This window comes from Equus asinus, chromosome 3, assembly GCF_041296235.1.
Source record: "Equus asinus isolate D_3611 breed Donkey chromosome 3, EquAss-T2T_v2, whole genome shotgun sequence".
Lineage (NCBI taxonomy): Eukaryota > Metazoa > Chordata > Mammalia > Perissodactyla > Equidae > Equus > Equus asinus.
Window position 1 is genome coordinate 11,870,798 of NC_091792.1, and position 15,834 is coordinate 11,886,631.

At 37.8% G+C, this 15,834-nt stretch overlaps 1 protein-coding gene across 2 annotated transcripts in view; it reads left to right on the forward strand.

Annotated features, from left to right (window-relative positions):
• Positions 1-15,834, forward strand: part of LOC106842421 (N-deacetylase and N-sulfotransferase 3) — a 160,831-nt gene that overhangs the window by 52,326 nt on the left and 92,671 nt on the right. For both annotated transcript variants that reach the window (XM_014858963.3, XM_070504683.1), the window contains exon 4: positions 7,998-8,152. In XM_014858963.3, coding sequence (XP_014714449.3) covers positions 7,998-8,152 — 155 coding nt within the window. The remainder of the gene's footprint in view (positions 1-7,997; positions 8,153-15,834) is intronic.

The following is a 15,834-nucleotide window of genomic DNA, read 5'->3' on the forward strand; positions in this document are numbered from 1 at the left end:
TTATTTTTTAACCTTTACAAAATGTTAGTGGTTTGAAAGTTTATGTACCGTGGTATTGTCTAACGTCCTTCCTTTCCTATTGAACTATAATTTATATACATGTAAGTGCATCAATACTGTTCAATGAATTTTCACGAAGTGTCCACAGCTGTGTAACCAGCAGGTGGACCAAGAAGAGACTGCTCCCAGAATCCCGCCCTCCCTTACGTTCCCTTACAGTCACTAGCTCCCCTCAAAGAAAACCACTGTCCTGACTTCTAATATCCTAAATTAGATTGCCTGGCTTTGCGATGTGTGTAAAAGGAATCATATGGTGTGGTCTCTTCTATATCCAGCCTGTTTTGTTCAATATTATTTGGGTTTCACAGATATTATTGTGTATAGTTGTAATTCTTTCATTTTTGTTGCTTTGTAATATTCCATTGTTGGAATATACCAAATTTTCTTTATTCCATTCCTTTCCAATGTAGATGGTTGGGTTTCCAGTATTTGGGTTTTTTTGGGTAGTCATGTTAGGAACTTTTTGTACCTGTCCTTCAGAGGACATAAGCATTCTTTTCTGTTGGTTATCCACCAGGAGTAGAATTGCTAGTTGTATGGCACACCTTGGATCAGCTTTCGTAGAAAACGCCAAACAAGTTTTCAAAGTGTTTGTACCAATTCACATGCTAAGAGTGTATGAATTTTCTGTTGCTCCACATTCTCAACAATATTGATAGTGTTTGTCTTTTTAATTGTGGTCTTTGTGGTGGGCAGGGCATGTAGAGATGTCATGTAATGGTCTTAATGGACATTTCTCTGATGAATAGTGAAATTGAGCTTTTTTAATCGGTCTATTGGCCCTTTGGATATCCTCTTTTGTGAAATGTCTGGGGTTTTTTTCTATTGATTTGTAGAAATTCTGTACGTATTCTTAATGAGTCCTTTTCCAGTTATATGTGTTATAAATTACTTTCTCCTATTGTGTGGGTTGTCTATTCACTCTCTTAATGTTGTTGATGAATAAAAATACTGAATTTTAATGTTATCCAATTTATCTTTTCATTTCCTTTATGGTCAACTGTGTGTCTTTTTAAAGACATCTTTGCATGCCACAAGATCATAAAAATATGTTTCTATATTCTTAAAATGTGAAAATCTGAGGTCCATCTATAATTGAATTTTGTGTATGTGTTTAACAGGGGCCAAGATGTCTTCTTTTTTCCATAAAGATATCTAATTGATACCGAGTATTGAAAAGACATGCTTTTCCAAAGCACCATAGTGTCATCATTGTCATAAATTAGATGACCGTACATGTGTGGACCTTGTTTCTGGACTCTCCTGTTCATTTGATCTATTTGTCTCCATCACTGTCTTATTTACTGTAACTTTATAATTAATATTAACATCTGCTAGTGTAAATCCTCCACGTTTGTTCATTTCATTCAAGACTGCCTTGGCAATTCTTGGCCCTTTGCATTTTTCTATAAATTTTAGGATCAGCTTACCAATATCCAAAGAAACTTGCTAGAATTTTGATTGAGATTGCATTAAATCCATAAATTAATTTAGGAAGAGTCACCGTCTTAAATATTGAATCTCCCAATCCTTGTACATTTTTAGGTCCTCTTTACTCACACTTAATAAAACGTGTTTTTAGATTTATTTAGATTTAGATTTAAAACTTGTTTTTAGATTTATTCCTTAGTGGGGTTTTTTGATGCAATAGGAAATGACATCTTGTTTTTTATTTCATTTTTCTTTTCTTTATTGGTGGTGTGTAAAAATACAATTGATTTTGTATACTGATCTTGTATCCCGAAACCTTGCTACATTCACTTATTAATTCTATAGTTTGTCTGTAGATTCTTTTGGATTTTCTACCTGTACAATCATGTAATTTTTGAATAGTGAACATTTTATTTCTTCCTTTCTGAGCCTAGTGAATTGTGTTTCTTTTCCTTGCCTGTTGCACTAGCTTGGATCTCCAGCACAATGTTAAATAAAAATGGTGATGCTGATACTCATGTCTTGTTCCTGACCTCACGGGGGAAGTGTTTCAATAGATTTTCTCTGTTCTTGAGGGGAATTCTTTCAATAGTGTATTTTGTAGATTCTCTTTATTAACTTAAGGACGCTTCTTTCTGTTCCTAGATTGCTAAGAGCTTTATCATGAATCGGTGTTGAGTGCACTTTGTTTTTAAATTATTTATCTCTTGTCTCTCATCCCTCACTAATCCGTGAAGGCTTTACTGCTGTAACACCAGCAACCAGAACAGTGCCTGTTGAGAAAATGAATTATGAACAAATGATTGAGCGAAAATAAGATCACCTTGATTTCAGCTGTTTGTGTTTATATGGAACAAGGTCAGAGAGTAAAATTTGACCATATTTCGTTGTCAAAGGAAATCACTGTAAACATTAAGAATAACTAAAAAGTTTCTTTCCCAAACATAATAGAAATATAAGAAAATACTCCTGGCAACTCAATTTTTTGCCCAATACTGAATGCTAAAGAATGACCCTGGACAGTTTCTCTCCTTCCTTCTTGTTTCTGAAAGGTTTGTCCTTTTCCCTTACTTGGGCACTTCCCACAGCTCGCAGTAAGAATGTTCTCTCTCTGAGCCAGAGAAACAGGAGGAACCTAAGGCCAGTGCTTCAAGGGGTCTTGTTCCCTGTATATGATATGAAAACTTCCACAAAAGCATAGCCAGGGTTGTCTAAAGCCAGTAAAATCATTTTGCAGTGGGAACAGATGTAAAATTTAATGCTCTGAATCCTTCAAAAATTAGATATTGTAAAATTTAATTGAATTACATTGTCTTCCTTTCTAAATGAGTAATTCCTCTTTCTATTAAAAATTCTATCTATTTTATTCAATCTTGAAGAGAAAGAGAAGAACAGCACTGTCATAATAGTGAGATTGTATTTCAGGAGGGGGTTCGTCTTGTTTGAGTTATTTTAGTTTTTGAAGGATTCATGCCTTTTGTGAGAAATAAAGAGATGAAGGAAATGAAAATCATGGTTCCTTTTTAGTGAGCAGCACCATATTCCAGGTACTTAGCTAAAGCACTTTTCATGTACATTTTCACTGAATTCTAGGAGTTAAAGAATATGTTACCTTGTTTTCTAGATAAGAACACAGAAACTTAGAGGGGCCCAAGGTCATATAGCTAATTGACTGTCAAAAAATAGTCTGAACTTTAGGTCAGTTAGAACGCAAGTCTTTTGCATTAGAAAAATTGGATCTTTATTGTTTGATTGGCAGTCCTTGATTGGGGAAGCTGAATGGCAAAAGATTCCTTTCTCTTATCTTTAGGTTCTTTACGTTTGTACGTTTTCCCAAATCACTGAGAACCAGTAATATTGATAAAGTCTAACCATAGCATAGAATTAATTAACAATGTGAAGGCCAATGTTATATTGAATTAGTAAATGCTGGTCTTATTTCTAAGCTCCACATTTGGTCAATGAATGATAGTTAAGACCCTTAAATTTGGAGTTGCTTAATCTGGGTTAGAATTCATGTTCTGTCCCGACATTGGAGACAAATTTGTCAGTGACTTGGGATAAATCACTTCTCCAAATATCAATTTCCTTATCTGTACAGTGGAGTTAGCAGTGGCCTTACCTCATAGGCTTGTAGTGAGAATTAAACGAGATGATGCTTGAATAACGCAACACAATGCTTGACAAAAGGTAAAGTCTCAATCAATAATGTTTTTAATATAATACTAGAGTAGGAAATACTGCAGATAAAATACTGAAGAGACTTAAATATAATAAATAATAATTTGCCATAACTTTATAAGATTTCAGCGTAGCTTGGTAATAACTTAAGACATGACACTTTAAATTGAGAAATTTGACTTCTAGTTCTTCTCTCTTCCTCCAGTTCTGGCAAAGGTGTAAGTCGGGGGATAAAGGGGTGGCAAGAAGCCAGGACAATCCAACCATGAACAACTATGTTGCAACTGCTTTTTATCATAATCTTTAAAGTAATAAGCAATAGACACTTGTTCTCAATATAATTAATTCTGATATAAAACATCCCTGAAGCAGGATTAAAGAAAATCAGATAAGAAAGAGTTATAAAGAAAAAAGGAAAGGCATACAATTATGCCTACTATGAATTTATGTAAATCTGTCAGAGGGTGGACATCCTTTGGCAACTCCTACATGATTCAAATGTATTGGTATTTTAATAGCAGAGTTCACCACGATATTCAGGAAAGGACAACGAAGGCCTGAGCTAACTTTCCAAAGAACCCTGAGATCTGAGGTGCTGTCCTGATAAATAAACTTTGGGTAAAGGCCAACTAGAAAAACAAATAAAGGAGAGATGAGAAGAAAGACGCAAGCAAAGATAGGAATTATAGGAGACAGGGAATAAAGATTAAAAGCAGGAGGAGGGGTGGCTTTCCATGAACTAGGAAATCTCAGCTCGCTTTACCAAGGGAGGTGGAAGGCAGGAATGAACTGATTATCAGGAAACCCCCAGAGACTTCTGCCTGTTTTCAGTATGAAAGTAAAACTGCAACGTGTAACTGACTGTAATCTTAGCTGATATGGAGTCCTGAGGACGTACAAAATGTTAAGCAAGAGGAGAGTATCTTGGATATAAGTAGAGATGTGGTATTTTTGTTTGTTTGTTTGTTTTTTCGAGGAAGATTAGCCTTGAGTTAATAGCTGCCGCCAATCGTCCTCTTTTTGCTGAGAAAGACTGGCCCTGAGCTAACATCTGTGCCCATCTTCCTCTACTTTATATGTGGGACGCCTGCCACAGCATGGCTTGCCAAGCGGTGCCATGTCCATGTTCGGGATCTGAACTGGCAAACCCCAGGCTGCTGAAGCAGAATGTGCAAACTTAACCGCTGCTCTACCAGTCAACCCCCAGTAGAGATGTTTAATTGCAGGAAAACCAAACAACATCATCCTTATGTCAAACAAACAAACATGTATTTAAACATCACCGTAGCATGCAGCAAATGCATCTTTACCGGGGCCAACTTATTTATCACCTGAAAAGTAACAGGACCCAAGACCTTGCCATGATTGGGGTCATCAAAGATTCTAAACCCTGACTCCATCTTCCTGTTCCTTCTAGAACAATTCTTCTCCAGAAGGCTTCCCTGAGCTGTAAGATAATCCCTCAGAAGCCCCAAGAATGCTCCATGTTGGTGACTCATGAATCAGGCCAATCAGTTAATATAATGGCTTGGTCAGTTCTTTCTAAATACAATGTCCCCTGTGCCACATAACACTCAGGTGAGACCTCCCCCTTTGCAGTATTATAGTGAAAAACATAAAAACCAAACTCAAGGAGATGTGGAAGAGACACAAGGAGAACAGGAATAGGGAGTATAGGAGGGACAGAAATGGGCATTTTAGATTACCCCCCGTGTGCCAGACTATGTAGACACTTCCTCCCAAAAGAATAAAAGAGGTAAGCTATCCATCCTTTGGCCGACATGAATACTAACATAAAGGGATTGTGTGACTTGACCACAATCACACAACTCAAGTGTGTTGGAATCCACAAATAAACTAAAACTTCTGACTCCCAAGACAATACTTGTACAACTATACTATAGTAACATGAGTGTATGATGAAGAGGAAAAAATAGGTGAAATCAAACAGATTCGATTTAAAGATGCCCTTTATACAGAGAGAAAAAACTCCCTTCCTATAAGCAGAGTATTTATGCGTATGACAGTGAAATCGAAGACTGTCCTTGTTGACGAATTGTGTTAGTCCACTCGCTCTGCATCACTCATGCTATTCCTCCGCATGAATTAGAACGACCATCCCGCCTCGCACTACACCTTTATCTTTGGTATATCTCTTTCACTGTCCAATAAACCATAGGATCTGATTCTTGTCCTGCCAGTGGGCTCTGCGTTCCTTCTCGTGGGAAATTAAGTGAAAGAACAGTGGTCACAAGCTCTGGGCTCAGTTGGCTGGGTCAGGACATCAGTCCGTCCTCCATCTTTAGCCCGTAGGGCCCTTTAAAACCAGTCACATCCGAACTGCTATTGAAAATATGAGAGGGCAAATAGGATGTGAAAACAGACAACCCACCTCTGAATTACATACTTCCGTATTGTTTGAAATGAGAATGTATTATTTTTGTAATATTGTTTCTTTTTTAAATTTGTTATTATTATTAAGTTTTTAACTTGATTATTTCATACTTCTATGAAACTAACCAGAATAGTATAATGAACTGCCGTATATCCAGTCACCCAGCTTCGATAATCGTCGACTCCTTGCCAATTTTGTTTTGTCTATATTCCCATCCATTTCCCAACTCTGTCTTTTTGGAATCAAAACCCAGATGTAACATTTAAACAATAAATATTTCAATATATACTTCTAAAAGAGGAGGGCTCTTTTTTATTAATATAAACACAATACCAGTTATCACATCTAAAATATTTTACAGTAATTCCTTAATATCTAATCAATGTTCAAATGTCCTCATAAATGGCGTACACGGCTTTTTGTTTTAGAGTTTGTTTCTTTGAATTAGGATACCAGCAAAGTCACATGTTGTGATAGTTGCTATGTCTTTTAAGTCTCCTTTAATCTACAGATTATCCCTATTTCTTCCCCTCGTCGTTGAAAAGTATTTGTTAAAAAAAAAGAAAGTTTTCCTCCTGAGTTTCCCATAGCCGCGATTTTGCTGAGTTCATCGCTGAGGTCTGGTTGAATGTGTCCCTCTGTTCTCCACACGACGTCATGTGAAAACCCCACTCCTCTAGGAGTTTACTGGATTCACTGTTCTGGCTGAAATTGAAGTGTGGCTGCATAATGTGTGAGGATTAATATCGTCTTAAGATATACAGGACAGTCGTGAGGCACCTTATACTGCTCTCCTTTCATGCTGGAGTAAGGAAACTGTGCCAAAGGCGGTACAGGAGGCTCCTACTCCCCTCAAAGAAATTAAGAGAACTGTGGGGGCCGACCCGGTGGTGCAGTGGTTAAGTGCGCACATTCCGCTTCCGCAGCCCAGGCTTTGCCAGTTTGGATCCCCGGTGCGGACATGGCACCGCTTGGCAAGCCATGCTGTGGCAGGCATCCCACATATAACGTAGAGGAAGATGGGCATGGATGTTAGCTCAGGGCCAGTCTTCCTCAGCAAAAAGAGGAGGATTGGCAGCAGATGTTAGCTCAAGGCTAATCTTCCTCAAAAAGAGCAAAAAGAGAGGGAAAACTGTGGGATTTCCTACACTCAGCTAAACTGCAGGTTGGGGAAATGAGGAAATGAAAAAGCCCAAATATGAAAAATCAGAGGAACAACAAAAGGGCTGACTCAAGGAAATGGAAGTTTCTTGATGGAGAGTCTGCTTCCAAGAACTTGGGAGAAAGGACAAGCATGAGGAACATGCGGACCACCAAGGAGCCGCTGGGAACGTTTCACTGTGACTTTACCACTTCTCAGCTTCTTTCCATTACTTTCATCCTTTCTTCCCTTCAGTTTTCTCTAATTTTCCAAAATATTCTCTAAATTTCCCAAGTATTACTAATACTAAATATTACTAAGCATTAGCTTTTTCTCTGACTTAGGAGTAATCCAAATAAATTATGGAATTATTTTCTTGTGATGGTTCTGTCACAATGCATGTCGAAATTATCTGCTACTGGAGCCTGACACACATTTCCTTATGGATATTCTCTACATTGCCTACTTAGCCCCCCATTCTCTCCAAACTACAAATTATACAAAGCTAAAGGAGTTCCAGTGTCCTTGAGAATGGCTGTGTATTTCCATCTTGCAGTGATTTCATATCCGTGTCTCATGTTTAAAAATTTTTTAAAGAGTCGTTTTGTCACAATCTCTGGTTGTTCCCCAATAACAGATTTTCCTTTGCTACATTTCATGTTCAAAGTCTTGTATGTATCTAAGTGTAAATGGTGCCTTCTAAATACGTGATAGGACTACAGAATTAGATAGATAGATGACAATCAGTGTAACTAATGATGATCTTTTTTCCTCCCCCCACCCTCAAAGGAACTGAAGAGGAAGATGAAGGTGATGACCATCTTTTGGGGTCTGTCGATGAGTTCTGGTGGTTCCCTCATATGTGGAGCCACATGCAGCCCCACCTCTTCCACAATGAGTCATCTTTGGTGGAACAGATGATTCTCAACAAAAAATTTGCCTTAGTAAGTAACACACTTTGAACATTATATTGAACTAGTGTATACTGACTATAGAAATGACCAGCATTTTATATTGAGAAGCTCTTAGAGGTTTTTGGCATATTGGGACTCTTTCAGCAGGCTTTTGTATGAGAACTTGGTATTGCAGCAGTTCAGTGTGTGACTTCTGAGTTTGTACCGAGAGCTTATCACTATGTTTAACGCTTTGAGGTGTCTAATTTAAGAGGAACTATGCAAGAAGTTTATAAGACTCAGTTATAGGACATTAAGGTCAGAGCACATAAAACATCGCTCCTGTCCAGAAGGAGCTTCCTGCTGTCCTGGGAAGGCAAAATCTACAGGTACAACAATTCTCCAACAAAATTAAATATTCCTTGATCTAGTGCCAAACTGTACAGATTTAAACCCAGAGTTCAGAGAAATAAGCGTCTTTGGGCATGGCCAGGGAAATGGTCTTGTAGAAATAAGATTTTAGTTACACTCTGAAATAAGAATCAGATTTAGGTATCAGGAAGAATTGGAGTGAAATGAGGCTGAGGGAAAAGGCCAGGTAGAGGATACCATAACGTGGGCAGAAGGTAATGAAGACTCAAGCCAGGGAGGCAATAGAAATGGGAAGAAAACCATTTCAAAGACATTGCAAACATCTGTGTTACAAGGATGGAACATTTGACTAAAGGAAAATGCTCTGTTTTATACTGAAAGGTTTCTGATGGGACAGGGATATTTATGGTAAAAGTTCTAAGTACAGCAGGCAGGAAAATGTGCTTGTGATCAGCAGAGATGGTATATAGTGATTAACAAGCCAATGGGGCGTGTGTTGGGTGAGAGATAGTGTTTTCTCTTTGTTTCCACAAATTATTCCAATGGACACACACGCATGTGGAGGAAGTCCAGACAGGCTGTTGTTTGTTTATTTACCCAGCATATCCCTCCCTGGGCAGGGAGTACCTTGGGAGCAGGAACTATGTTCTGTCCATCACAGTATCGCAGTTCCTAACTCATGAAGGTACTCAAGAAGTATTCATAGTATAAATCATCAAGGCAGTAGAACTTACCTCTCAAAAAGTAATTGAAATGTAATATATCTTTATTTACTATAGCATTTTTTTTGCAAACCTCAAGGTTATTACAATGTTCGTAGATTATTTATGTTGTTAATAAATCCCAAACCATCAAATCATGTTTCTAGGCAAATCCTGCAAATGGTAGACTTAGCCCATTGTACAAAATAAATTACAATACACTACACTGGTTCATCTGGATGTGAATGTGAAAAACTCTAACCTATAACTCCTCCTCGACAGACAAAGTGTTTTACTAGAGGTTTGAAGTCCTAACCCTGTAACTAGAAATGACTGATTTGAAGTATAATTTGCTCAATTTTGAGATTTCTCCGCACATGTATGCTTTTCTCAACATTATAGTGTCTAAACCCTGAAGATGTACTATTTCCTCACATACTTGCCCTTAACATATTTTTACTCTAAAATGGCATAAAGAGATTATGGCTGTAAGTCTGTGAAAACAAGAGCAAGCGTTACTTCCCTTGACTGGCCACCCAGCCATGTAACTATTAGCTTTCTGGCTAATTAGAACTTAAGGAAGTACTGACGCCCACTTATCGTGGAATGGCATTCTATATAAACTGCTAAAGCCAAGATGTTTGGGTAGTTGATCCACACAGTACCTTATTCAAACTTATACAAGAAAAGGTTAGAATTTATGTAATGCATTGTTTTTTTTTCTTGAGAAGATAGAAGACCAAATACTTTATGGATAGCATCAGGAGCCCAAACTCGTCTTTCAACTTCAATCTGCTCCCCAAAATAGATACACAGCTTCACGTGCACCTTTGCCATGCCTTGATATTTTGTCAAGAAAGCAAGAATAGTGCCCCCCATACTGAAATGGTAAAGGTGTTTTGACAGTATTTGCAAACTCCTGTGAGAAAGCCCCCTTTATTTTACCTCAAAATATAAACAGGAAGAGTAAATAGCATGTTAAAGTGGTAAACATTGCCACAATTTGTAATAGAAAGCATTAAAAATCCTCTCAATGCAGGAAACGTTAATTCTGTCATCTTCAGAAGTCTAAGCCTGCTGATATTAGCAACATTAATCAGCAAGAGAGGATGTGGAGGAGGAAATTACTTTGTAGTTTCTTCTTAAATGTGTGGAGAAAGAAAGACAGGAATTTGTGAAAGAAGAAAATACAGAGAGTAAAAGAAAGTGCCAGTAAAAGATAAAAAACTGAGAAGTGAGGAGGGAGGTTTTGTGTTTGTTGTTGTTGTTGTTTTGGTGGCCTTCAAGAAAATATAGTTTATCAAGGCAGATTTGATGAAAGACATGACATTCACTGTTACATTTCCCTGAACATAGAATAGTATCTAGAATAATGGTATTCCTTTATTATTTGGATGAATGAATCAGTGCATGCCAATATTATGCTGATACTTAAAACAAGCATAAATACTTAAAGGTATATTATAGTAAGAACAGACTGCACAGAGTTATAAAGATCTTTTTAGAATTCTCAACTAAGAAGCATCATGAATTGAAAGAATAATTCAAAATTGAAATTTGGTCATTCTTAACCTCCTAACTCAAGTGCTAAGCAGGGGACATTTCTTAAAAATGTCATTCCTAACTACAGGTTGACAACCCAAATTATGGTTCTGGAGGCGGTAGAGAACAGTCATAAGGATCTTCAGAATTAACACCAAATGTGTTCTTTAATGTTTAATCAAGTATGGGACCAGCTGACTTTTTTGTCAAGAAAGAACAGACAGAAAAGACTGAATCCAGGACCAGTCCTTCCCCAGCCATAACAACATGAAAGAGAATATATGTAAACCATTTGGGAACAGTGATGAGCACATACAGTCAATAGATGGCAGCTGTTGTTTTTATTATCATTATATTCAGTATCATAAAACTGCCATCTTCAGTTTTATCTAGCTCCTGAGGTGTTCAGAGTAGCAGGTAAAAGGGACAAAAATCTTCAAATTTAAAAGCCCAGTTGGTTAATGTGAATTCTACACATTTTTAAATATGTGTTAACTCTTTTACTTTTCATTAAGGCATTAGGGTTATAAAGCTGCTTCATTGCTAAATTTAAAGATGTAATGAGAAAAGATCAAGGGTTTTCATTTTTTATATGTTCCGTATTATTTCCTTTAATTCTTACAATAACCCTGAATTGTAGGTATATTTATTATTACACTATACGGAAGAAAACTGAAAATCTGAGAAACAGAGTGACACACTCATGATTATAAAGCTCACTAGTGGTAGAGTTAAGACCAGAAATCCAGTCTTCTAAAATTGCATAAATTGTGACCCCCCCCCCCCACCCCGACCAGGCTTCCGCATTAGCCTCTCAGCCCAGTTCACGGGCGTAGGTCAAAATTTCTCTTCTGCCTGGTAATCCAAAGGAATGTCTGGCAACCCTGATAAGGTAAGGGAAATTGAAAACTAGTGCTGGAGCTCAGAGGGCAACTTGTCCCTGAGGTTCCCAAAGGTTCCCTAAGATAGGAAGTTTCTAAAATGCTAGGAAAGGAGACAAACAACTGAATCTGAGGAACTAAATGCAGTCATGTGCCACTTCACGATGGGGACACCTTCTGAAAAATGAGTCATTAGGTGATTTCATCATTGTGTGAACATCAGAGTGTACTTACACAACCCTAGATGGTATAGCCTGCTACACATCTAGGCTATACGGTACTGATCTTAGGGGACCACTGTCGCATATGTGGTCCATCGTTGACTGATTATGTGGCGCATGACTATACCATTTATCACGTATAGATATAGAGGCTACTTTAATTCAGTGGAAACTATTCTGGAGGAAATTCTGCCTCAACTATCAACTTACTAGATGGAACAAGCAAAAGCTTAACCTGTGCTAATATTGCATTTGTAAATTGGGTTACATCCTGTTTTTCTCCACTAGCTTAGAGGCTCTGAATTTAAAAATGATCAGGAGTGTTTCCCAACAAAGGAACAGAGAGAACATACAAAGAAGCAATGAGCTGCCTTGGGAGCAACTGGGTGTTCAAACAGAACTGGAGGTCATGGATAAAATTCAGTATTCGAATGAGCAAGTGACTTAGAGGACATTTAAAGTACTTTTCCAACTAAAAGAATCTGAGACTGTGAGGTAAAACTCTTTTGTCGGGGCCTTCTCTGTCACCATCTACAGCCAAACACCTGCTGTTTTCATTGCGTTTTAGCAAACACATCTGATCTATTATCCTTTTGAAGAGTGTGGACACTGCTGCCTCACAAGGGAATTTGATGCCCATTTTAATTTAGCTTTGAAAGCTCCGTCTAATAGCTTATTATGGAAGGTCAAGCAAATCCTTTGAGCAAACTTGCATTTGATGATTACAGCCATCAGGAAACGCAGCTTTAGAGGTTGATTAGAAAATATTTTTAGTAATCAAATATGGGCTAATTCAGGTATTAAAATGAATTTTCAACAGGGGATTTCTTTTTGAAAGGTATCTTTTCTGAGGCAAGGACTAATTGTAAGAATTATTGACCTCCAACACAGTTTGAGAGATCTATTGTACAGCTTTAAAAATTGGACAGAATTCCATTAGAAAAATAGCATTGCATTTAAACCTCAAAAATCATCAGTATATATATACTCAACTGAAGAATTGGATCTAAATTTTGGCTAATTATGGTAGTCTGATTTTTAACAATCAAATAATTAGTAGAAATTTTTATCATAATACTCACTGTCAGTATCAGTGATACTTAACACTGTTATAGAGAATAGTATTAAAATTAGTAGTAGTGGAATAACATTCCTAATCCTGAAAACATAGATTCTTGCCAAGGAGTGCACTGTTTAATTGCATTATCATTATTCTTTCAAATAATGTCCTTTTCCCTGCTCTTTTCCAAGTTCAGCAGAACATGTTAATTTACATTAGCTGAAATGTCTATTGTCAACTATGCAACTTTTTAGACTAGTGAGCACATTAACTTTTCTAATATGGATATAAAGATTATAGTATCAAAATGTCATTTAAAATATATTGAAAGACTTGCTTGTTTAAGGAATATAGGATAATCTTTTAATTAGTTTGCTTGCCAGCTAGAGAATGAATGATTTCTATCATTTTTACTTCAGTGAACCGTTTTATAGAAAAGCACATTAGATTTTCATTTTACTGATGTTGAAAACAAAGTTTAATTCTAGTGGTCCTAATAGAAATAGAGTTCAAACCTCGGGATGCAAAAAGTCCTCTTGGAGCTGGTAGACCACTTCCAGAGTAATCCAAGCAGCCAGTTTGAGGAAGAGACTAGCCATTATTCTGAGCAGGATGACCAATGTGGTGAGGTCTGTCATTTACTTCATCAAAAGAACGGCTGAAGGAATTTGGAGAGAGCAAGAGATAGAAGAGAAAACCAAGGGATACGTTATCAGGGCTAATACTCAACTTAAAAGTACTGGTATGGCCACCTTAGTTATTACAGTATTGAAATGAGTCAATACTACTACCCTCAGCCCCACTACCACCTCAGACCCTCCCCAGGCTGTCCCCCACCTCCCACCTACTCAGCAGCTAACCGGGCCTGGCTCAGACCCCCAGCATCCAGCTCCGCCTCTACAGCTGGCAGCAGTTCGGATTGATGAGTGGCCGGCGTGCTGGCTGGTAAATATTTTGATATCATCCCTGCATATAATCAATCTTATGATTGAGAAGGAACTTGAATCAGTGTAGTCAGAAAGTAAGTCATAGAAGAGGGAGTACAATCCTATACATTCAAGTAGAGTTTTTCTTCTAATCTAGACAAGTGTGTACACAGAATGGTGATTGACACCTCCGTGTTTGTTCGATGAAAATGCAAATAAATATTTCTCGCAGATGTTAAGATTTTATCATTACTGTTTTAAAATGTAGTTTTTATTATTATTTGGGTATGGTGAGGCCAACAGCTCGGGAGACCACTGCCACTGAAAGACAGTTTGTTACTCACAGGCCAAGAGAAAGGGACACACCACACCATGCAGGCCCACAGGGAAGCACTAGAGTCGGACAAGAGACAGAACATGGGGGAAACGTGGGCAAGAGCCTTTGATGTGGTTTGTGCGGCAAAGGTGAGACAAGGCGGAGTGAACAGGTTTAGGATTGGCTGGTTGGAACAATCTCGGTGGCACTGAGGAATGGGGGCTGTTTCTAGTTGTCTGGTCCCGGCCCTGAGGTGATTAGGGCAGGGAGAGAGAGGCACCCCGCTTCTGAGAGCCTATAAGGGAGCTGGTTGAGGGTAGGCACTCTGCACTGGCTGATTTGCATTTGAACAGCATGCTCTTAGGTGGGTGTTTGCTATCTGCAGGAACTGGCCAGCCCTGGGAGGGGCAGTCTCGCCAGGGTCGGCAAAGCCCCAGATGTCACAGCATCAGAAAACAGAACCTAAAAAAGTATGATTAACACAGTTACACATGCCTCTCTCCAGGTGATGGATCTCGAAGCTTTCTACAGGTTTTCAGATCCCCTCATCATCCCAGTTGCCGTATTTGTACAATTTCTAACTTGTCGTTCTTCTCCCCAGTATATGTTGGCCCAATCTGAACATTATGGTCCACTGAGGCAATCTTATTAGAATGGAAAACAGTAAAATATTTTTTCCCTCATGTACACTTTACTTCTATTTATATAGCCAAAGATCACATTTTTTAAACCATCATATCACACTTCAAACATCATATCATATCATGTCTGCTGGACCTACCGTCCATGAGCTATTTATTAAGCCCTCGGATATTTGTTTTTGTGCAATTGACTTTATTAAATGTTAGCCTTGAGATTCCACTTGTCCCTTTCACATTTCATATTTGTTATATGTTCAGTGTTTCAGTATATCAACATTCTGTTAAAGAGTGATTCTATTTAACATGCTGTATATCTTTCCCAGCTTTGTCATCCATATATTTTATAAGTATATTATATGACTTTTGCTTTATGATTTGGTTTATCATGTCTTTTCATCTAATTTTATGTTTATGACATCTTAAGTATTTTGAAAAATTGTTCTCTTTGATAGAGAAAGCAGAAGCAGAAGACAGATTGGGTATTTCTGCTTTTTTCTCTATTATCAAAGTATTTCGCCCACCCTCCAAACTGTGAACATGAGATAATATTCCTTGTTTATCTTTTACCAAAGTCATTTTCAATTAACAATTTATGGAAAATACACTCATTCTGAGATTTAGCCTCCTTGACAATGTTTTTGTGCCTTTTTTGTTTGTTTTGTTAGTTGGATTTTGTTCTTGGTTTTGTTACTATGCACTTCCTTTCATCTCTCGTACATCTTTTAAACCCTGGTGTAGATGAGAGCCCCATAAGTCGTCAGTCTCTCTAGATGATAACTAACATTATTGACCTTCACTGTGTGGCTGGAACTCTATTTGATTCTCATCATAACCCTTCTGACATCATCTCCATTTTATGGATGACAGCTGATATTTGGAGGGTTTAGTAAATGCCCCAAACCACACAGCTAAGCCACAGATGTGGCACTGAATTCAGAGCTTTCTGACTCTGAACCACTATGTTAAACAGGTGTTTTCTTCCTTGTTTCAAATAATCATAATTCTTTAGAAAGAATGACATTTTTTGAATACCCTGTCCTTCTTTAGCAATACTCCTTTGGTGTATTCCCAGC